General features: G+C 50.6%; 5 protein-coding genes across 6 annotated transcripts; 4 read left to right on the forward strand and 1 right to left on the reverse strand.

Moving 5' to 3' along the window:
* Positions 1–1288: 1288 nt before the first annotated feature.
* Positions 1289–19228, forward strand: LOC117581127 (probable cytochrome P450 311a1). Its single transcript, XM_034268053.1, has 7 exons — positions 1289–1467; positions 1530–1907; positions 1962–2311; positions 2374–2944; positions 6349–6354; positions 9269–9271; positions 19217–19228. Exons 1-4 carry the CDS (start codon positions 1317–1319, stop codon positions 2941–2943), a joined length of 1449 nt encoding a protein of 482 aa, XP_034123944.1. The 5' UTR covers positions 1289–1316; the 3' UTR covers position 2944; positions 6349–6354; positions 9269–9271; positions 19217–19228.
* LOC117581145 lies at positions 3010–4249 on the forward strand. The gene has a single exon (XM_034268077.1). It carries the CDS (start codon positions 3096–3098, stop codon positions 4086–4088), a length of 993 nt encoding a protein of 330 aa, XP_034123968.1. The 5' UTR covers positions 3010–3095; the 3' UTR covers positions 4089–4249.
* Positions 4812–7840, forward strand: LOC117581118. Its single transcript, XM_034268041.1, has 4 exons — positions 4812–5279; positions 5351–5684; positions 5761–7380; positions 7458–7840. The coding sequence occupies exons 1-4, from the start codon at positions 5162–5164 to the stop codon at positions 7609–7611; spliced, it is 2226 nt and encodes a 741-aa protein (XP_034123932.1). The 5' UTR covers positions 4812–5161; the 3' UTR covers positions 7612–7840.
* LOC117581111 (serine/threonine-protein kinase par-1) lies at positions 8666–16154 on the forward strand. 2 transcript variants are annotated; one of them, XM_034268015.1, is made up of 9 exons: positions 8666–9036; positions 9468–10418; positions 10484–10547; positions 10622–10908; positions 10967–12148; positions 12198–12500; positions 12554–12627; positions 12694–14512; positions 15202–16154. In XM_034268015.1, exons 2-9 carry the CDS (start codon positions 9750–9752, stop codon positions 15307–15309), a joined length of 4506 nt encoding a protein of 1501 aa, XP_034123906.1. In that variant the 5' UTR covers positions 8666–9036; positions 9468–9749; the 3' UTR covers positions 15310–16154. The 2 variants fall into 2 exon arrangements, with proteins under 2 accessions (XP_034123906.1, XP_034123908.1); XM_034268017.1 differs by lacking the exon at positions 8666–9036 and having other exon boundaries at positions 9369–10418.
* LOC117581121 (G-protein coupled receptor moody) lies at positions 16265–18078 on the reverse strand. The gene is made up of 3 exons (XM_034268046.1): positions 17536–18078; positions 16851–17474; positions 16265–16788 (listed from the first exon to the last, which is right to left on the reverse strand). Exons 1-3 carry the CDS (start codon positions 18021–18023, stop codon positions 16314–16316), a joined length of 1587 nt encoding a protein of 528 aa, XP_034123937.1. The 5' UTR covers positions 18024–18078; the 3' UTR covers positions 16265–16313.
* Positions 19229–21660: the final 2432 nt, after the last annotated feature.

Consider the following 21660-nt stretch of genomic DNA (forward strand, 5'->3'; position numbering starts at 1 on the left):
ATGAAAATATATAGTTTAAGTAACAATTAGTACGCATATTTTTATATTTAATTAATCTTTTGAGCCTCTTCACAGGGATAGCAAGCCCCCATCGATCAATTTTGCAGCTGAATACATTCAATATTTTGCCTAACAGTTCCCTTGGCAACCCGTTAGCATGGGTTTGTGTCTGAGCTTTGCAGATAAACAAGAAGAAAATGCAACTGTTAATGTTCGTGTGTGTGTTTTTGTTGGTGTGTTACCTGGCTTGAACGGTACATGCACTGGTAGCTGCAGAGAATATTGATTATTTGCCGATAGCTTGGGTTGGCAAATCAATTATTACGCCCCAACGCTTCTCGGAACTGAGAATCACAAATTCTTTTAATTAAATTTCACAACGCTAGGACCAAAAAACTGCAGCTTATGTTTTGGTTGAGTTGCTAAGTTCTAAGTGTGATTGGAAGACACAAGTCTTAAGGATTTTATCCCACTACAGTTTCTTGTCCTGGCGTTATTTATTTTTTTCTTTAATCGTGCAATGTTAAATTATATATTAAATATATACTTTATAATTTAATAATTGTTTTATTTTAATCATTTTAAAATTGTATATTTCCCATACTTTGCTTTTGTTATGCAGCTATGATCAAGGCTTAGATCAAGGTAGAACACGTGACGTCATGGAAAGTTACTGGTGCAGCCCGTTACAGAGACATGTTAACAAGCTCACTGCTAATAAATGATTTGCTGTCGTTGCAGAGACATGTTAACTTAGCAGTGAAGTGCAGCAGCAGAAAGTGCTAACATGGTGTGCTTCCAGAGGCATGCTAAGTTAGCAGCCAGCGAACAGAGATGAGGCCTTGGTGGACCTTCATCAACTTGCAAGAGGCAGAGAGGCAGAGATGGAATTTACCATAAATGATTTCTTAGGCTTTCCATAACCAGCACATTGCTGCATAAGTGCAGCTAAGCGCGAAGCCAGATTAGATATGGGAAGGTGCTTGATGGAAAAAGCCAGGCAAAAGAGCAATCGGAGATACAAATATACATTTGAATTTATTAATCCGATTAAGCACATACACAAGTACATACAAATATCTGGTAATATTATCTGACTAGTTGAAAGAGTTGCAATATTTGCTCTGTTAGCAGCGACCAGAGCCATACACAGAGATTACATACATATGTATGTGGGGGACCTTGTATTACCCAGATTGCCAATTGAATACTGGCAGAAGATTATCGCTGATTGATATTGGCTTCCCCCCGATTCTATTCCGGTTCAGTCAGCCAGTCAGTACGAGGCGGTCAGAGAGCGATTACACATAGCCGAGATGCCTATTTGGTTGCTGTTGCTGTTGGGCCTGGCACTGCTGTTGCTCCTACGGAAATGGTCGTTGCTGCGCCTGGGCAGCAGCCTGCCCGGACCCTGGGCTTTTCCGCTGCTGGGCAACGCCCAAATGGTGGGCAAGCTGCGGCCCGAGTGTGAGTAAAAAGTAGCAAGCGAACTGGGATCTGGCCGCTGAGTTGCAGCCTTGGGTCTGCAGTCATCTTTCTGGTCTTTACAGAGCTACGCGATCGCTTTGGCGCCACCTATCGCCTGTGGCTGGGGCCGCAGCTGTGGGTTTTCCTGCACACAGCAGAGGAGACGCGCGAGGCGCTGCACGATCCCACACTGCGCAAGGCGGAGACCTTTCTCCAGCTGGAGCCGCTCATCGGCAATGGGCTGCTCATAAGTCATGGCTCCCACTGGACGCAGCAGCGTCGTCTCCTCACGCCCGCCTTTCGGCCCATCCTTTTGCGCAGCTTTGGCCCCAGTGTGGCCAAGCATGCGGATCGTCTGATCGAGCGACTCGAGGCGACCAGCGGCGCCTTTCTCGAGCTAACAGATCCACTCTTTGCCTGTCTGCTGGACGCCATCGTGGGTAAGTCGAGTGTGCACCGCTGTGCAGACAACTTTTACAATTTCACTGCCTTAGACACCTCCATGGGTGGGCGGCTGGAGACGCAGTCTGTGGCCCACTCTCCCATCATCAGAGCCTTCCATCGCAGCAGTCAGCTGCTGTTCAAGCGCATGATCAATCCCCTGCTGGCCTCCGACTGGATCTTCAAGCGCACCCAACTGTGGCGTGAGTTGAGCGAGCAGCTTCAGGTTATCCACACGCTGATGGATTCGTTGATTGAGCGACGCTCCGCACAGCTCCAGCAAGAGGGGGATGTGCCCCGCAGGTCGCTCAATCTGCTGGACACGCTCCTGTTGGCCAAGATCGATGGTGAACCCTTGAGCCGAAAGCAGATACGCGACGAGGTCAACACTTTTGTGTTTGCGGTAGGCAGTCGCTTTCAACATCAAGCACGGACTTCCATCTGATTATTCTGTACCACTTGCAGGGCGTGGACACAACGACAGCGGCCATGTCCTTTGTCCTTTATGCACTGGCCAAGCATCCCGAGGCACAGCACAGATTGCTGGAGGAGTTGCGGCAGCTACAGCCAAATGCATCAATGGATTTGGATACCCTCAATGAGCTGCCCTATCTGGATGCACTGCTCAAGGAGGTGCTGCGCCTGTACACGATTGTGCCCACAACGGGACGCCAGACCACACGCTCCACTGTCATCGGTGGCCGCAAGTACTGCGCTGGCGTCACGCTCTGGATCAACATGTACGGCCTGGCACACGATGCGAGCTACTATCCCCAGCCGTATGCCTTCAAGCCGGAGCGCTGGCTGCAGCAGACGGAGACGGAGGCTGCTTCCTTCAGCTACATTCCCTTCTCGGGCGGTCCGCATGTCTGCATTGGGCGTCGATACGCGCTTCTGCTGATGAAACAGCTGACGGTGCGCATAGCGACTGCATTTCGGTTGGAACTGCGCCCGGACGAACCCGAGCTGACGCTGCAGGCACAAATGGTGCTCAAGGCACGTGAGGGCATCCATGTGGCATTTACAAAACGCTGACGCGGCGGCTGTCCTGTCTGTCCTGTCTGACATTTTGTAACATTTTTCAGTTTTCAGTTTTCAGTTTTCAGTTTTCAGTTTCCAATTTTGTACGCAATACACACACATCGTTCCCTTTTGTTTGTTTTAGTTTTTTGTTCCACTAACGCAAAATGTTTCCCAAGCGTAACTTTCTGCTCGAGAATCGACTGTTGGCCGCTCGTGTGAATCAGTCGTCCGTGAGGCCGCCGCTGAAGTACCACAGCTACGAGATGCCCACGGCGGCTTCGCTGGCCAGGCGCACGGCACCCGCAACAGTGAGCCACAAGAGCGCTCTGGTCGAGCGCCCTCGCAGAAGCTGCTCGGAGAAGCAAATCCAGACGGATGACATATGCGACGAGGTGTTCCTCAGCGCGGCGCTGCTCAAGTGCAGCGAGCACGGCCAGACGAGAGCCACGCACAGCGAGGGCGATGAATGCAGCCCGCCGCTAACTCTGGGCCTCAAGCACATTTCCGGCGGATGTCTGCGAAGCACCACATCCAACTTCGAGCTGGGCAGAGTGGCCGAGCAACGCTGCGGCTGCCAGGCCGGTGGTCAGTACACACTGCACCGGCTGTTGGGCAGCGTTGCCGGCACTGTGGCTGGTTCCGAGCTGGACCAGTTGGACGACAGTTCATCCATTGGCTCAGGTGACTCGTCGCGTGTGGGACCGCCGCGGGTACGACAGGCGGTCATACCAGAAATCACAGACGTGGACCAGGAGGATCCGCTCAGCGCACGCTCCCGAATCTCCAAGTGCAGTGAGCTGTCTTCTGGCCCTGCTGCATCAACAGAGGTGGAGCGCCTGTCGGAAGGGCCAGAAGCTCAGCAGCAGCCACAGCTGGAGCAGCAGCAGGCGCCGCAGGTTAAGGTGGAGGACCGTCGCATCCCACTGTCAGAGGCCCAGCGTACAGAACTGATTGAAGAGTCACGTGGCCTGCGCAGCCTGCTGATCGCCGAGTGGAATCGATTGCCACTCTCCACGGCCACGCTTCGTGTGCGCAACCTGAAGCGGCAGCTGGAGCAAAAGCTGGACATTGTGGACAAAGATCTGAGCGTGCTCTCCCAGCAGCGGGTGTACGTCAAGCAGGCCAGCTCGGATTCAGCTCGCAGGTTCTTCCATTGAATGAAATCTGCAAAAAATTACGTTGCACAAGAATGAGCAACGATTTCCACTTGTTGACGCTGGCCTTTTTTGTCCAAGGATTGGGCCAGCAGCTGGCGTTCCGTTGCATTTCCAGTCAGCGACTACGATTGCAAGCTATATATAGTCTTCTATAATTTAGTAAATAAAACATTTAACATCGAATGGCCAAGGGCGGGCGCACAAACGTAAACAAACCAGAGCGTTGCCAGACTTACTATTTGTACCGATAGTTACGATTTTCGATAGTTAACTTCTTTAAAAGTACTCACTTGAACTGGGATAGCGAGTATCGATAGCACTTTTAGATATTTTACATATCATATTTTACATATGTGGGTCTCTGAATTTGGTTACAGTTCCAGCTCCGCAATTTGCGTTTTCCTATAAAAATCTCGGTCTTTCCCCACTGGATGTGTATTCCAAATCATTTGAGAAGACATTGTTCTTTGTTTAGGAGTTAACTTGTTGAAAACATGGCACCACATGGAATTGAGACATATTCGCAAGTAATGGACTTAAGTTGGGCAACTCTCCGGTCCAATAGTTTCGAGTTCCTCGGCGATGCCCTGAAAGTACAGGAGGTAGTGCAAAACTTTAATGAAAAAAATGAAGTTAAAAAAATAACCGGTGAAACGTAAACATTTCCTCGACAGGTGTCTCCATCGCGAATTACATAAATATGTAGTTAACCTGTAGCAAACCTGTAGTTACGATGCACAGAATTAATTTTTACGATTCTTTTTTTTAATTATACCCTATTTTATAAAAAATCAATTGAAAATGAGTAATTACAATTTGGAAATCTCTTAGGAAATGAGTTAGTAAGTAGTTAAAAATTATATGATCCATGCTGAGGGTGCTAGCTAGCTAGTAATCCAAAGCCGAATATAAAAATCGCGGAATCACATCATCGCATACTCGCTGGCTGTCTGGCTGCTGGGCCTTTTGGGTTTGCATTTTTATTGTTTCCGCGCACGTGCAATAATATATAAATGAAACACAATTGAATACGGTGAGACCACGGCCTGCAGGCTCAACTGCAGACGGCGCAAATGGATCAATTCTCGCACGACTTGACGCTGGCCCTGGAGGAGACCTCGCTGATGGACAGGGCGTGCGGCGTTGGTAGGTGGGGTTCACGTCGCAGAACCCGATCGACGGGTAATTTGCGTAAGTAGTGCACACACGCATTTTGTTCCACATGTTGTTGAAGCCACACCTATCTCTGCTCCCATCCGCAGCTTGTGCGCCACAGCCCACAGAGGATTCGTCGAGCAGCCCCACGGACACAGCGAACGCTCATGGACATGGACATGGCCACGGACACGGGCACAGTCATGGCCACGGACACGGACACGTACACGGCCATGGCCAACATCACCACCACCAACACCCAAGTGCCAACGTAGACGGACTAGACCTTAAGCTGGCGGCCAGCGACTCGGATGACAAGGCGGGTGCCATGCTGCCGCTCCGCCTACCAGTCAAAACGCTGAACGCAGCGGCCGCCGTTCGCATGGGGGCAGGTGCGCTCGAGTCGGACTCCCTCAACGAGACGAACTTTAGTCCAGCACGGTAAGCACCAAACGAGGAGCAGGAGGGGTCACAATATGTAAGCTAAACCTCCCCAACTCCCACCCTCTCTGTGTAGTTTCTACAAGCCGAACTCGCGGCGCAAGCGAAAGATAAAGCGCATGTCCATGGAGTTTGAATTCAGCAAGGACTCACATCCGGGCGCCTCGCCGCACAGCTGCACGGAGTCCCCACTGCAGCCGGGAATGTTGGGCGGTGGCGGTGGCGCATGCAGCGGCTTGGCATTGGCCTCGACGGGCACCGTTCGCAAGCGCCTGATAAAGGCGGATGCCGGCAATCGATCGAATTTCTTTTTCTGCGGAAAGCGAAAGCGCTCGAATCGCGACCGCTACCACGAACAGGAACCAGGCACCGGCTCGGGCATTGGGTGCAGCAACAAGCTGCACTCTTCTAGCGTGCCACGCTACACCCACATGGAGGAGTACCAGCGGATGCGACCGCGCAGCTACTCCTCCACCTCCAAGCCGCACAGCGACCGCCTGTTGCCCCTCAACAAGGGACTGCTATCGAAGATCAATCGCATGGCCCAACAAACACAAAAGACTGACAATGCTGACGAAGATGCCGATGACGATGACACCCCGAAGACCGGACAGTCCACGCAGGAGCTGCAGCAGCTGCAGGAGCTGGAGGAACTGTCCAAAAGCAAGTCGTCAGCGGGCCGTGGAGAGCGACAGAGTGCTCCCCAGCCAGCAGTAGATCCCGCTGCCTCCGTGCTCACCGTCACCGACATCCTGGGCAGCTTCAGCATGGACACCATAGTGCCCGTCACCGACATCGAGTCGCTCCTCAGCACACCCGACAAGGTGCCACAGGTGCCACGCCAGCAAAAAAGCAATAGCGCCTCCAAGGCCCATCGGCGACGCCGCTTCTGCCAGACGCCGCAGCCGCTGCAAGCGCAATCCATGGACATCAGTGAGCTGTACGATTTCCTCAGCTCAAGCTCGCTGAGCTCCTCATCGGACAGCGAGGATGGAGGCCATAGGCGCCACGACACTGGCCGCGAGGGCGACGACGAGCTAACCGACTGGCCGGGCAACGAGTTTGGGCCCGGGGGCAAGTATGATCCCAAGCGGAAGCTCACCAAGAAGTCACTGCTCTCGCAGATACGCTCGGATGATACGATTGGCGAGGACGACACCCTCATGTCGGGCACGGAGACCACTGTGGCCGCAGAGAGTGCTCCTCAGGCACAGACGCCTTGGCTGACGGATGCATTGCAGGAATTGGCACGCTTTCAGCCCGCACCCGCCTCGGAGCCCATTGAGATTCAGGGCGGGGCCAGTGGCTATCGTCATGCCACTGCGAGCTTCATCGATGTGAATCACTGCCTGGATATGGACATCAATGTGGACACAGTGCCGGCGGTGAAGCAAATCGAGAGCGAGATGTCCGGCGAGACATCGAACCCATTCCTCTCCTCCTCGCCGCCCGGACAGGTGCAGGAGGTGCGCGAAATTCGCGCCGGCTGTCGTCGCATCAATGGCGATCGGCCCGGCTTCAGCATAAAGCTAAGCGTGAACGAGCGACTCGCACGCTTTCTGCAGGATCCGCGCCAGACCCAGATCCGGCTGCCCGACATGGAGATCAGCGAGTCCGACAGCCTCTACAACCTGGCCAACCTGTACTCGCTCACGATGGTTGTGGAGCACGGCTGCACAGTGCTTACGAAGACAGGGTGAGTGGCCTGCCTGACATTCCTCCCTCACACAGTACACAGTAATAACTAAAATATTTTTTATTCTCCTTCGACAGGAATACCACACAGTCGGTCAGCGTGGAGCATCCACAGCAGCGTGGCCTACCGCAGCATCCGGATCTCTTTGGCGACTTTAAGCGGCGCTGCTATGGCGACGGTGAGGGAGATGGCGAGAGGGAGAACGAAACTAAAGTGTTGGACAACAAATGACTAATCAGAACCTGAACACCGGACCAGTCCACCACCCACAGCGTCAGGAAATGAAACTCGCTGCGAAGTAAAACTTCGAGGAATTTCAGGACCTGCCTACGCTTGCCTAAGAGCGAGAGCGAGGAAACGAGAACGAGTGCGACAGCTACAGCGACAGCGAGTTAGAGAAATAGATTCGATCTGACGTTACAACGAGTAATATTAAAGCTTTTAAGAGTGTTCTTGTAAAGTCCCATGTACATATGTATGTATATCGAATGATATTGTGGCGTGTGTATGTGCGCGTATTTCGTTCCGTGTGTATATACTAATATACAATATAATAATTGTAAAACTTGTTAGGGTACGAGACGAACAAGATCCACCTATCCATAATCAATGCAATTCCCATCATCACCTGATTAAGAGCGAGAAGGCAAGTGTGCCAGCGAGATAGAGCTGTATGGCATATGGCATGGATCTTTTTGCCTTGTTCCACTGTACAAAATACTTCATATATGGATATGCCTGTTCCAGAAAGATATAAAAAGGCGAATATTAATATATATAGTTACTCGTATATGTGAATATGTGTGGACACTATCCGTACTTCTATATGTTCATGGGGACCCTTAGGATCCATTGAATCTCTCAAGGAAAGGGACCAGAATTTATGGAGCTTTAAATCGGGTTGTGAATTGAAGGATGTCTCGGCTGTGAATAGAGTTCAATGAGCGAATCTTGGACGAAACTCAAACCTGCAAAAAATATTTCGTTTCCAGTTTCGGAATGTTCCCGATTCGCATTGTGTGTGTGCCATTCAAATGCTGCCCGCTTTGACCTGCTCGTGGTGTGGTGTGGGTCGTCGAGGACGGCGCATGCTCATTGCTCCGATGGCCACCCACCAGCTGGAGCAGAGTTGCCAGGCAGGCAGGTTACGTTTACGTTTGCTGTCGGCCAGGCCAGGGCTTCTTGGTCCCAGGTATTTTATCCGTTCTAACTGGTGGCGGCCGGCAACCCTCAAGTGTACATGGCACATGGCAACCCTTGGCGCTGCTGCGCTGCGCTACTGGGGGTCGGGTCGCCGCGGGGTCGTCCTCGGCAGAAGCGCATTGAGCTTTTGACGGTATCGGACGCAGTTGGACGCAGCTCAACGGGGAGATTGGAACCAAAGTTACTCATGTTTGTGAGCTCCATCACCACCGCCGTGGCCCCCCCACGCAAGTGTCAATAACTCTCACGCCGTGTGAATGATGTGAATGAAGAAACTAGGAGCCGGAGTCGCTAATCTTCGCTTCAAGCAGGCACAATCAGAGCTAATCGGGACAGGCGCAACTCCAAGCCAAAGTTTAGTCTCCAGTAGCCGCCAGTGTGTTGCCAGTGTCGCTGCCGACATCAGTGAACTGTTGTCTTGACAGCCTAAAAACGAGACGGTACAAACTAACGGTAATTGCCAACTCGCGGACTCATCAGCTTTGCCTTCAGCTGCAACTGTCAGTGTGCAGTCTGCAGTTTCAGGCTCCATTTCCAGCTTAAGGCTTCAGCTCCAACTCTCATCCTCCTCCACGTGAGACGACGATAGAAGAGAAGATTTTTACGACGCGGCCGCTGCTGCTTATTGATTTTTCCACACAAGAGAGACGGCGAGAGCGAGAGCGCAAGGGAGAGTAGGAGGGAGAGCGTGTGAGTGGTGAGCAGCAGCAGCACCAAAGCGAAGTGAGAGCGACGTCACACACTCTCAGTGGTATGGTGGGGGTGGGGTGGTGAAGGCAAAGCATATACACACGCACACACACACACACACACGTGCTAATCTGTTATCAGAACTATTTTGCATTCGTTCTCTCTCTCTCTCTCTCTCTTGCTTCATCTTGCAGCCTGACCAGAGGTTGTGAGACCAGACCATGAGGGAGACGGTGCAGGCGGCGTTGGGCAGTAGCAGCAGCAGCAGCAACAGCCGACGGTTGCGACTGCAGTAGAGCCGCATCTGCATGCAGTGCGAGCATGTGCATCATTTGTAGCGCCATCTCTGTCTCACCATCTGAGCACCTGAGTCTGAGTCTGAGTCGAAGACGGAGTCCCGCAGTCGCCCGCGTCTGAGTGGCTTCAGCAGCAGCAGCAGCAGGCAGGTAGGCAGGCAGGGTGGCGCAGTTGGGAAAATGAGTGTGTGCGAGGCGACAGCCGGCGAGGATGCGGGCGGTCACAGTAGTCGCAGTCGCAGTCGCAGCGAGCTGGACACGGATACGCAGGAGAAGCAGGAGGAGCAGCCAAAAAAGCAGCAGTCGAATGGCGAGCAGTCGCAGTCCCACAACAGCATCATCCAGCAGGAGGAGCAGTCGAACGAGTCCAAGCCAAAGCCTCCCTCCAAGCCACACCAAGAGGCGTCACTGCTGGAGGGATGCAGCAGTGGCATGGCCGCACCCTCCATAGATGCACTGGTGGCCTGCAAGGATGTGCTGCTCGCCCAGAAACTCTTTGCGAGTGGTGGCAGCAATGTGCCCGGACCCGCACCAGGATCGGTAACGGGCTCGGGACCGGTACCCGGACCAGCACCGAGCTCTGGATCGTCTCCCAGCTCCAGTCCCAATACCAAGGAGCTGCTCAAGCTCAAGGAGCCAATGCGTGTGGGCTTCTATGACATCGAGCGGACCATTGGCAAGGGTAACTTTGCCGTGGTGAAGCTGGCCCGTCATCGAATCACCAAGAACGAGGTGGCCATCAAGATCATTGACAAGTCGCAGCTGGATCAGATCAATCTGCAAAAGGTCTACCGCGAGGTGGAGATTATGAAGCGTCTGAAACATCCGCATATCATCAAGCTGTATCAGGTGGGTGTGGATGCAGATCTTCCTTCCAGTTCGTGCCGCTTACCCATTTTCTTCCCTTTTTGCAGGTGATGGAAACCAAGAACATGATCTACATAGTGTCTGAGTATGCCAGCCAGGGCGAGATCTTTGGTGCGTAGATGTCCCAACTCTTAGACCGAAGGCACTGCCCCATGCTCATTGCCCTTGGCCTTCCTCTTCCACAGATTACATTGCCAAATATGGCAGAATGTCCGAGTCGGCGGCACGCTTCAAGTTCTGGCAAATCATCTCAGCGGTGGAGTATTGCCACAAGAAGGGCATCGTCCACAGGGATTTGAAGGCCGAGAATCTGCTGCTCGATTGCAGCATGAGCATCAAGATTGCGGACTTTGGCTTCTCGAATCACTTCAAGCCCGGAGAACTGCTGGCCACCTGGTGCGGCTCACCGCCCTATGCCGCCCCAGAGGTGTTCGAGGGTAAACAGTACACGGGACCCGAGATAGACATTTGGGTGAGTGCAAAACGATAGACGCTTTTTCCCTGATATTCATTCTCTTTGGCTGTTGCAGAGCTTGGGCGTTGTCCTTTATGTGCTCGTTTGTGGAGCTCTTCCTTTTGATGGCTCCACGCTGCAGAGCCTGCGGGATCGTGTGCTCTCGGGACGCTTTCGCATTCCCTTCTTCATGAGCTCCGAGTGCGAACATCTTATCCGTCGCATGCTGGTGCTGGAGCCAACGCGCCGGTACACCATCGAACAGATCAAGCATCATCGCTGGATGTGCCCGGAGCTGCTGGAGCATGCCCTGATTGCCAAGTACAACCTGAATGTGGACCGCCAGACGGTGCTGGAGCCCAGCGAGGATATACTCCGCATCATGGCCGAGTATGTGGGCATTGGGCCGGACAAGACGCGTGCCAGCCTCAAGAAGAACACGTACGACCATGTGGCGGCCATCTATTTGCTGCTGCAGGATCGTGTCAGTCACAAGAAGGAGCAGGCCCGGCCCACCGAGGGTGCCTTGCCAGTGCCACCACCGGCACCAGCCGGCTGTGGTGCCGTTTCCGTGTCCAGCAGCAGCAGCAGCACCTCCAGCCGTTTGCTCTACAAGAGCAGCAAGCAATCGCTCAGCCTGGAGCAGCATCAACAGCAGCAGCAGCAGCAGCTTCTACTCCTGCAACAGCAGCAGCAGCAGCATCAATCAAAGACAATATCCACCACTACGACGATCCTGGGCAAGGATCAGCCACAGAAAAGACTTAGCCGCCATCAGACTGTGCTCATGAGCGAGCGACCATTGGCCACTGGGGATCCCGGCTACTACTCAAAGCAGATGCAGCTGCAGCTGCATAATCACAATCTGCCCACCCACGTTCCTGGCGCCTATCTAAATGGCGGCGAGGATGCACAATCCTGCGGCATGCCCGTGCTGCCTGTGCGCTACACGCCTCTGCCCTCTGCCACTAATATTTCCTCCTCCACGGCCGTCTCGCGCATGGGACGGCACAGCCTCACCTCGAGTTCGCCGAGAAGTCATCGGCCATTGGCCATTTCGCTGAGCATCGACAACCACAATCACAATCACAATCCCTCACTGGCCAATCTACGCTGCCGTGAGCTCATGGAGCCAGGACAGCCCAGTCCGGCGGTGGCTTCTGTGGCTGGACCATTGGTATCCAAGCAGCTGCAGCAGACCATCAGCGAGTACATCATCAAACAGAGCACCGAGGACTGCCGTCAGCTGCTGCAACAGGTGAGGCGAAAGTTCAGCTAAGGCAGCTCCTAATCCTTTTATCTTTCAGTCCACGGCCATTGCTGAGGGCAAGGAGGAGCTGGTCAGACAGGAGACGTCAGTCAGTGGCTGCAAGGCCAGTGGCTCCACATCCTCCTCTGCCACTGCCTTAGCCACGGGCAGTGCACGTGCCGAGGATCAAAATCAGAATCAGAATCAGAATCAACATCACAGCCAAAAGACAATAAAGGTCATGTCGAGTTCAAGCAGCTTTGACTCCACCGCCAATCTCAATCAGAGCTTTCGCTACAAGATGTCTGCCGAGGCGAACAAACTATTCCAAACGCTGCAAGAGAGTCCGCTGCCCGTGGAGGTAAGTAGTAGACAGCCAGCCCACTCTCATTTCTCACTCCTTTTCCCAAACAGAAACCCAAGCGGCGGGGTGCGGCTAGCACAAATGGCAATGGCCATGAGGCTGGGCAGGAGCTGAACTGCGACAGGTGAGGTGTTCCTCCAGGTGTTTTTCCATTCCTTCCATCATGGCTCATGGCTCATCCGTTTAACAGGCGTAGCGATAAAAAAACCTTTGAGAAAAAGGTCCTAGCCCAGGGCAGCTCCAGCACGGACGAGGGCTGCGAGACGGATCAGGGCAACGAGGCTCCCACTCCGGGTGGTGCCAAGGAAGGCTCACAGTCGAGCAGTGACCTCACCACCACGGCACACAGCGGCAGCGGCAATGGCAATGGCAATGGCAATGGCAATGGCAATGGCAACGGTCATGCCCACAGTCAGACCACCAGGATGCGTTCCTATGCGAGCAGCAGCAGCTCCAGCGGGGTGCTCGCCTCTGGCAGCTACTCGAAGAGTCTCAGCCAGAACCTGAGTCGCGGCTCCTCGAAGAGCAACTGCAGCGCTGGGGCCTACGATAGCTTGGACTTTGTGCTGCCCTCTGGCAGCCTGCCCTCGTGCATGGGCTCGAGCTCCATGCTGGCCGTCGCTGTCGCCGCCGGGGCAGCCGCCTCCAGTGAGCACTCCTCGGAGCGATCCCTCTACAGCAGCCACAACTCGTGCATCCACATGCCCAGTGCCGTCAATTTGAGTTTGACCGCCAGCTCCACACCGAATCCCACACCGCCGCCACCGCCAGCGAGTGCGGGTGGTGGTCCCTTTCTGGACAAACGTTCGCCCATTCACTTTCGGGAGGGGCGAAGGGCGAGCGATGGACTGGTGGCCCAAGGATTGCTCAGCTCCGGGGGTGGCTCGCTGTTGGGCAGCAGCCGCGTCTACGGCAGCTACCGCTACGACCAGGTGAAGCGGCATGGCTGGCTGGAGATCCAACAGCTGCAGCAGGAGGCGGCCACACATCCCCATTCGCATTCGCATTCGCATCATCACCCGCTACCGCATCCACATTCGGCGCCACCCTATGGACTGGATGAGCTCAGCCTGGGCAACTGTCAATTCCCGAATGGTCAATTTTATGCGCTGCCTGGAGGCAAGCCGACGTCGCATCATCATCATCCACTGCTGACACTGCCGCACCACCACCACCACCAACAGCAGCAGCACCAGCAGCACCACCATCATCATCCTGGTCATGGGCTATTCCATCCGGGATCTCCGGGTGGTCCTGGGCCAGTGCCGCTGATCCTGGAGTCGGCTGGTGGTGATATTTACAGTCACGCCTGCTATGCCCCACCACCGCCACCGCCGGGCCTCTACTCGCATCAGCACCAGCTGACGGGCATGGCGGTGCCCATGTCGCCCATGCAGAAGCCACCGCTGCAGCAGCAACTGCTTCAGCATCGTCTGCTCCAGCAGAAGCGACAGCTCTTCCAGAAGCAGTACGCTCTGGAGGCCCAGCTAGCTGGACGCCATCATCACCAGCAGCAGCAGCAGCAGGCGCAGCAGCACCACCAACAGCATCAGCACCACCAGACTGCGCACTTCAATCACGGCCACGGCCATGGCCATGGCCACGGTCATAGCCTGAATCACGGACTGAACCTTGGACTCGGCCTTGGTCATGTATCGCCAGCACCGATGCCGGAGCAGCACCTCACCGAGGAGCTGTACGAGCTGGCCATGCTGGATCGCCCCAGGAGTGGCACTCCACGACTGCAGCACTCGCTGACGATGCCCGGAGCGCATGCCTTCAGCCAGATGAACCTCAAGACCTCCTACATCAGCCAGCCGCCCGGCCAATCGTCGGAGTCGTCAACGTCGTCTGGCCCAGGCTCGGGCTCGTGCTCGGGGCCAGGCTCAATGACGGCCACGGGCTCTGGTTCGGGTTCAGCGCCGCCGTCCACAGCGCCGGGCACACCTACGTCGGTCAAGTGCAAACCATCAACGCCACACGGGCACAGCCACGAGGCAGACTATCATGTAAGCATTTTCATTCACTTTAATTGCCATTGATTCCAGAGAGCAAGAGCGGAGAGCAACCCACTTCCTTAAGCAAAATCTTTCAATTTCCCCATCGAATCTTAATGATCTTGAAGCTGGGGGGAACATTGACAAGAAAAGTTCCTTTTAAGGAGTTACACAGATGAAAAACAAGTGCAAAATATTCTTCGCTTAACCAAAGACTTTATCGAAATAACTTTTTAAGGAGCTACAACCCAACCCCTACTATCCCAACCATATAGGGAATGATTATGATTTTCAGTCCCCATGTTCCCATGGATCATAACATTTCCAAATCGAACCCTATCCCTATATCTACCTAATGCATAATTATTATCATAACAATCACCATAATCATAATCCCCACAAGTACCTCAAACATATTCCAAATCCCTAACGCGACTGCTGAAACTGTTGCCAGCTCAAGTAGCAATGAACCCAGAAGACCCTATGACCCATGTACATTCACTCTGATCATTCCTCCTTTAAGATCGAACTAAAACCGAATTGCTTGAATGTTTTCACTCAAAAATCAAAACTACTCTTAAAAATTGTCTTGAATAATATTTACATAATTTCCAACGTCATCAGCGACAGGTGGTACAATCACATAATCCACAAAGAATTTCAATCATTTAACTGATTTGATCACTCTTCTTTTCTTATAGACATCGACGCCAGTGCTCAGCTTGTTCACGCCCAACTGGCAAACGCTGGTCAAACCTCTCAGCGAGAGTCCCATTCTGGAGATCTCCGAGCATATGGAATCAGTCTGAATGGAAGCGAAATGATGTAGGATGATGGATGATGGATGAAGGATGAAGGATATGGAAACTATGGAAAAACGAACTAATGGTGCCCGAAAGCAGGGCCACACTTTTATTAAGCTCGCAATCGCAATTATGAATTATTTTAATCCATATACGATATACAACACATACATATAGATGATATACATACATATACACCTACGTATACATATACAGATACGGATATACATACATACAAGCAGATATCGCTGGATCGCTGGAGCAGGCAGGGGTCTTCTCTCTTCTCTAACTATATTTATTGGAAGGAAGAAAGCCAATTCAAAAACGAGTTCGAAGCGAGCTGGAAACGAGCATTAAACGAGCATTAAACGAGCCCAAAGCGAGCTGAAACCGTTGCCGAAACGAGCCCGAACCCGTTGCGGTTATATTGGAAGAATAATTTAGTTGTGTTACTAGTCGATAAGTAGTCCAAAAACGTTTCGTACGCATACGCAGCAGACATATACATTATGTATATGGTATATTGATAATAATAGCGTTAAGCTATAGCTCTACTTATGATTATACTTACTACGAGTATACACTCGGAATAGCCCCGAATCGAGCTGCCCACTGCAAGGCCATTGAAGTTGCCCACTAGAGTTTGGGTGCTGCTGGGTGGGTAGCTGGGTTGTTGGGTTGTTGGGTTGCTGGGTTGCTGGGAGATGAACAACGTAACTACATATATCAATTATTCGAAGCATTTATTGGGGGCTATAGATACGTATATCTGTATACGGATATATGTTTATATCTCTATGTATTGGTACAATAATTAGCGACAAGCAAAACAAACTAAAAACCAAACACAAAACATCGATTGTTCTTAAACATGGAATTCAAATGTAAAACCAGATATTAAAGTCATTTGGTATAAAATGCAAATATTTTTTACTTTTGTGGTTCATTGTACATTTATATAAGTATGTGTGTGTGTGTGTGTGTGTGTGTACTTGGAAGGAAGGAAGGAATCATGTTTTCACGTGTCGATTTGATTCCTGCAACTTTTTCTTGGCATTCGCATTCGCATTGGCATTGACATTGGCATTATTTCGATGCTGATGCGGATCGGGTGTGCCATGGCAGCGCAACAGATTCCAGTAGGCCCTTCGATATTCGGAGCTCATCAGCACATAGATGAGCGGATTGATGCAGGTCGTCAGATAGATGAGCAGATAGCCGGATATATTGAACACATGCACCTCGGTGGCGCTCTTCCAAATCTTGGCCACCGTTATGGGCAGATAGCAGATGACAAACCACACAAAGATCACCAATATCATCTTGAGCAGACGTCGATCCTTGACACTCATGCGTCCAGGGTAGATGGACGAGGCATTCGATGTGTTACCCATGGACACATAATGGGATTTGCGTGGACTAAAACGTGTAAAGGAGGTGCGCAGCGAGGTGGTAATAGGATTGGCAACGGGACTGGGATTCTTGCTGCAGAAAAGGGAATTAAATGTGTCAAGAGGGTAAGTGGCATAGAGTGTCTGAATACGTACGTGGAGTTCTTGCTCTGCTCCAGCTGTGTCTGATTCTGGTTCTTGTTTTTATCGCGATCTTTGAGCACCACATTTGCATCGACTGGCAGCTGATGATCCTCCTGATCCTTTGGTTGCTCTCTTTGCCTTTGCTTACCGATGCTGTACGAGATGGGCAGACTCTCGGTGGAGGCATTATCATCGATATATGCGATATACTCATCCACCACAAACGGTCGCAGGCCGTGCTCCGCCTCCGAGCTGGAAGTGCTCGCCTTTTCCTTACTCTCCACCGTCGTCTTGGGCATGGCCAGGGACTGGGTTGATGCTGCTGCTGCTGCCGCTGCGGCTGATGCCGTTGTCGTCTCGCCGACCCTGGTGCCGGCACGTATGGCCGCCTGGCGTACGAGCAGGAAAATGCGAGCATAGCAAATCACAATGCAGATGCAGGGCAGCATAAAGGCGGCGATGAACAGGAACTCCTTGGGCGAACGATCGTACTGATCGTGCAGTATCGAGCACGAGCCAATGCTCGTGTCCAGTCCAAAGCGTCCCCAGACACCGCGCCACGTGGGTATCATAATGGAGAAGGTCAACACCCAAGTGCCAGCCACCATCAAAGCCAAATAGCGTCGCTGGTAGATCCTGAAAGAATCAAAATGTCCATTGGAGTCATACAACGAATAAGCTGAGTCTGTGTTGCCACCTGGGATACTGCCGTGGATGTGCGATGATGATGTAGCGATTGATGGTAATCAGCGAAACGGATAGCAGGGACACGGCCAGCAGACCGTAGCGCAGCATTGGGAAGAGCCGGCACAGCAGATCGCTATGCGTCCAGGCCCGCTCCATAAACGTGGAGGCGGCCAGGGGCAGATTGAAGCAGCCAAACAGCAGATCCGAACAGGAAAGATTAATGATGAAAATGGCCGTCGAGTTGCGCGTCTGACGACCCCGTGAGAGTGCCACGATGGTCAGCAGGTTGCCGGGAACGCCCACAATGATGAAAACGATGCAGGCCACCCAGGCGAAGGTTAGCAGCTCATCCGAATAGCCCTGGAAGAGTTCGTTGCCAGCAGCTGGACCGGTCGCTGGACCGCGCAGGCCAGCATCCAGCATTCCGCTGCCATTCAGCTCGAAGCTGTCCTGGCCCTTGTCCAGGACGCGGGACTGGCTCTGGAGGGGAGGGAACATGCTCCGGCACTGATCTGTTAGGGCCGTTTCGACAGTGACGCGCCCGGTTCCTGCGCCGAATTTGTACTAAACTAAATTCTCCGCACTTCCACATCCACGGCTCCCCACACCCCAGAGCACCAAAGACGCACCAGAGACGGATGGGTGGGATGAGGATGGGAATGGGGCTGGGGCTGGGGCTGGGGATGAAGTGTATTGGTGGCAGCAAACTGTGGCGGGGCGCAGAGGCGGCCGCGGCCAAGCGAATATTTGAAACAAAAAGAGAAGCAGAATATCATAATGTCGACGCGTTAGATACCCTTTCCTGCAGCCATGAAACTTACGATCGTTTTTATTATGTATAAATAAACTTTATATATATTTACGTAGTGTTTTTTATAATATTTTTAAAGACCTTTAACAGTTTCAGCGTATTTTTGGCACTCAGAAAAGTAACCATTTTGGTAAATAGATAAATTTTAATGTAATTTACTTTTATTTCAAGAAATTAAGGACAATATTACGAGTTTATCTAAATCGTACTAAATTTTATATTAGAAAATTAGTTCCATGATTTTTTTTTATTTATATTTATATTTCTTATATTAGAAAGACAAAGGAACAAAGAGAATTTATATAAAGATTTTTTAATTTATAACTAGAAAGTATTATATTCAATATTTAACACCTCAATTTTAAATCTATCGTATCTAAGGATCGATGCAAAGTATCAGTTAGGATATTACCATTCGTAGTATCCTATGTAAAGAGTATAAAAAGCGCATGAACAGGCTAAGTCGATGGCGTCAGAGGGCGTGTGCTGGGGGACGGTGGGGGCAGTAGTCGAACTAGAAAAACTTTCGAAAAGGAAAACAAAAAGAACAGCAACAAATTTTTATTGTATACAACAATTGACTTCATCATCGGGTAATTTTGGTAATTTGGAAATTTGGTTTTTGTGGAATGGGGCGCTTTGTTTACATTGTTCCTATTCTTCTTTTCCCGTTGTCTCCATCCCACTCTTGCTCCTGGCCCACTGGGTATGCGTTTTGCCGTTCCTTTCCTTCGCTTGTTCGCTCGATCGATCGCTCTGGATGGTGAGATCGTGCTATTCGAACGGTTCTTGTTGCTTGCTCTGCTCTGCTCTCTTCATTTTTGGAATTTCCAAATAGCCGTACTCAAATCAGGGTTGGGCGAGGCAAGTGGGATAACAGCCTGGACGAGCCATGTCTGCCGCGTGCTGTGCCGCAGCCCTGGGCCATTAAACGCACGCATTTTCGAGAAACTGAAAACTTTTCAATTCTTGTGCTCTACGTATGTACATACATAGCTCATACATATATGCACATACATTTGTATGTTTTTATTTATGATTGTGTGATGTCTAAACTTTCACTAGCAACTGGAACTGGCAGCAAGAACGCAACTTATGCCAAAAAATGTAAATGTAGGCATACAAAATGCTTACGTTTTTGTGTGCATACAGTCATCTCTGGATCTGGAGATGCTGGAGGCGTGTTCATTCAGCGGAAAGAGCCGCGATTATGAGATAAAAACTGAGATTTCTAATGCCGAATCTTTGACTGCAATGTCTGCGAAAAATGCAATGTAAGTATTCTGATACCTTTCAATTGCACTCTTATTGGCTGCCTTTTTGCATGCAACTTATTATTTTCTGATCTGTAATTTGTTTGTAGCCGGAACAACTTTGTGTCACTGTCAACTTTCGCTTCCGACTTTGGGAAAGCCTATGTTCAATTTTACTTTTTGAACTTCGTTTTATTTTTATTATCGTTCCATTCTCTCTCTCTCTCTCCATTCGTTTTCTCTGGCTCCCTCTCTCTTCTCACACCAAGGCCGGCCGTTATATCTGGAGTGGACTAGTAGTATTGTGTTTTCAGAGGAATCGGTGATACTATTTAAGGATCGGTTATAAAAACAAACAAAAAATTTACGAAGTTATACCGCCAAAATATATCATTGAACACACAATTTAGAATCATGTCTGACCGCCGAAATACACGTAAATTCTTGATCTACAATCAATTGATTTTCTCACGACTTTAGTAGCTAAGGCCCGTATGTGGAACATTTACCCTTTTGCCATCTTGTGAATCACATTTATTGGAAATTTAAGCAGCATGTTGCTGATTCATGGCTACCCCAACCTTTACGCCACGCCCCCATAACCCGTTACAAATGATTAAGGCACTCTGGGCTTGGGTCATTGCTAGACGCCGTCAGCAAGTCTTTTACGCGTCACAGTTTCGATGGAAAGTCGTCTCAATTAATAAAGCAACAACCCTCCATCCAACCTCACCCTCTCCTTCCACACTGCCCCAACAGTTGTCGGGTCGGGTCGGGTGCGGGCCATTTGTTTGGCAGAAAAAATTGAATTGAGTTTCGTTTTTCGAACTATTTCGAGGAAAACTCTTTGGCAACGTGATGAACTGACCCCGAACGGACTGGACGGACCACCATAATTGTTTGTTTTTATGCAGGCGAACCAACGAATATGTACATAGATATTTAAGTTCACGATACAAAAGTACTCACAAGAGTCACTTTGCATAACTCGGTGATTCCCCATATCAGATGTGCCAAGAGTCTCTGAATATATTAGGGATAATCTGTGGCACTCACAATTTTGAAGATAAGAGAAAACTGAAAATGCTGCATCCTAGATAATGACCAAATCTACTAGTTTACCGAATCTGCACCAGATCCGATATTTATTATAAAAAATACATGTACATATTTATGTATGTATGTACATATATGTTTCTTGGTGGTTTTGTTTTTTAAAACAGACTATGTATTATTTTCAAATTGAAGCGTATGTACGTATGTATGTACATATGTATGTACGTGTGTGTATGTATGTATGTTTAGATAACTATAAACTATCATGTTTTTCACACAATCCCCAACAAACAACAAACAAAAGTGATCGCTGGCACCAAAAACCGCTTCGTCTTCCCTTTCCGACAACCGTTGATGTCCAATATCGATGTCGATGTCCAATTGTGTAAACATTAGAATACGGACACAAGCTGCCTCTACCCACTGTTGCCGTTGACCCTTCCATAGACCCCGAACCTTATCAGGATCAATGGTTTTATCTGTACATAAGTACATAAATACATAGATACAAAAGTGATTTGCTGTACATACATACATTCGTACATAATTCTTTATTCTGCTGCTGCTTGCTGCTGCACAATTGCTTCTGAGAAGCATTGCGTATCTGCACATATTCATCGTGGATCGGCAGTCATTGAGCACTTTTTATTGGCATTACCCATCACACAAACACAAGCACACACACAACCCTCCCCAACCGCAACGATCGGCATTTGCCCTGGCTGGTATGCTTGTTGTTGTGCGTGCCATCTCTGTCTGTCTGCAAGAGTCCCAAAGCTCCAAGCCAGGGTATGCTGCTATAGGGTAAGGCAGTATCAGCAGTCACACAAACAGCTACAAATCTACAAAAAATTGTGTCTAAAAACAATATGTTAACATTGCTTTCGTTTTGTATAGACATTTAGTAGATTTCTTTATCAGCAGAAACCGAGTATATGGAAAAGAGAATGTACTGTGGGATACAAAACAGGGCACCCTAAATTAGAGGCTGCCCCACCCTGCATAAATACGACTT

This window comes from Drosophila guanche, unplaced genomic scaffold (assembly GCF_900245975.1).
Source record: "Drosophila guanche unplaced genomic scaffold, DGUA_6, whole genome shotgun sequence".
Lineage (NCBI taxonomy): Eukaryota > Metazoa > Arthropoda > Insecta > Diptera > Drosophilidae > Drosophila > Drosophila guanche.

Excerpts from the sequence above, each read along its gene's own strand:
- LOC117581127 (XM_034268053.1), top strand. The coding sequence starts at position 1,317 with ATGCCTATTTGGTTGCTGTTGCTGTTGGGCCTGGCACTGCTGTTGCTC. Across the intron at positions 1,468-1,529 it reads GGGCAAGCTGCGGCCCGAGT|TCATCTTTCTGGTCTTTACA; the intron begins GTGAGTAAAAAG and ends TTGGGTCTGCAG. Across the intron at positions 2,312-2,373 it reads TCAACACTTTTGTGTTTGCG|GGCGTGGACACAACGACAGC; the intron begins GTAGGCAGTCGC and ends TACCACTTGCAG.
- LOC117581145 (XM_034268077.1), top strand. The coding sequence starts at position 3,096 with ATGTTTCCCAAGCGTAACTTTCTGCTCGAGAATCGACTGTTGGCCGCT.
- LOC117581118 (XM_034268041.1), top strand. The coding sequence starts at position 5,162 with ATGGATCAATTCTCGCACGACTTGACGCTGGCCCTGGAGGAGACCTCG. Across the intron at positions 5,685-5,760 it reads ACGAACTTTAGTCCAGCACG|TTTCTACAAGCCGAACTCGC; the intron begins GTAAGCACCAAA and ends CTCTCTGTGTAG. Across the intron at positions 7,381-7,457 it reads ACAGTGCTTACGAAGACAGG|GAATACCACACAGTCGGTCA; the intron begins GTGAGTGGCCTG and ends CTCCTTCGACAG.
- LOC117581111 (XM_034268015.1), top strand. The coding sequence starts at position 9,750 with ATGAGTGTGTGCGAGGCGACAGCCGGCGAGGATGCGGGCGGTCACAGT. Across the intron at positions 10,909-10,966 it reads GACCCGAGATAGACATTTGG|AGCTTGGGCGTTGTCCTTTA; the intron begins GTGAGTGCAAAA and ends TGGCTGTTGCAG. Across the intron at positions 12,628-12,693 it reads CAGGAGCTGAACTGCGACAG|GCGTAGCGATAAAAAAACCT; the intron begins GTGAGGTGTTCC and ends TCCGTTTAACAG.
- LOC117581121 (XM_034268046.1), bottom strand. The coding sequence starts at position 18,023 with ATGTTCCCTCCCCTCCAGAGCCAGTCCCGCGTCCTGGACAAGGGCCAG. Across the intron at positions 17,475-17,535 it reads CATCCACGGCAGTATCCCAG|GATCTACCAGCGACGCTATT; the intron begins GTGGCAACACAG and ends TGATTCTTTCAG. Across the intron at positions 16,789-16,850 it reads GAGCAGAGCAAGAACTCCAC|CAAGAATCCCAGTCCCGTTG; the intron begins GTACGTATTCAG and ends CCTTTTCTGCAG.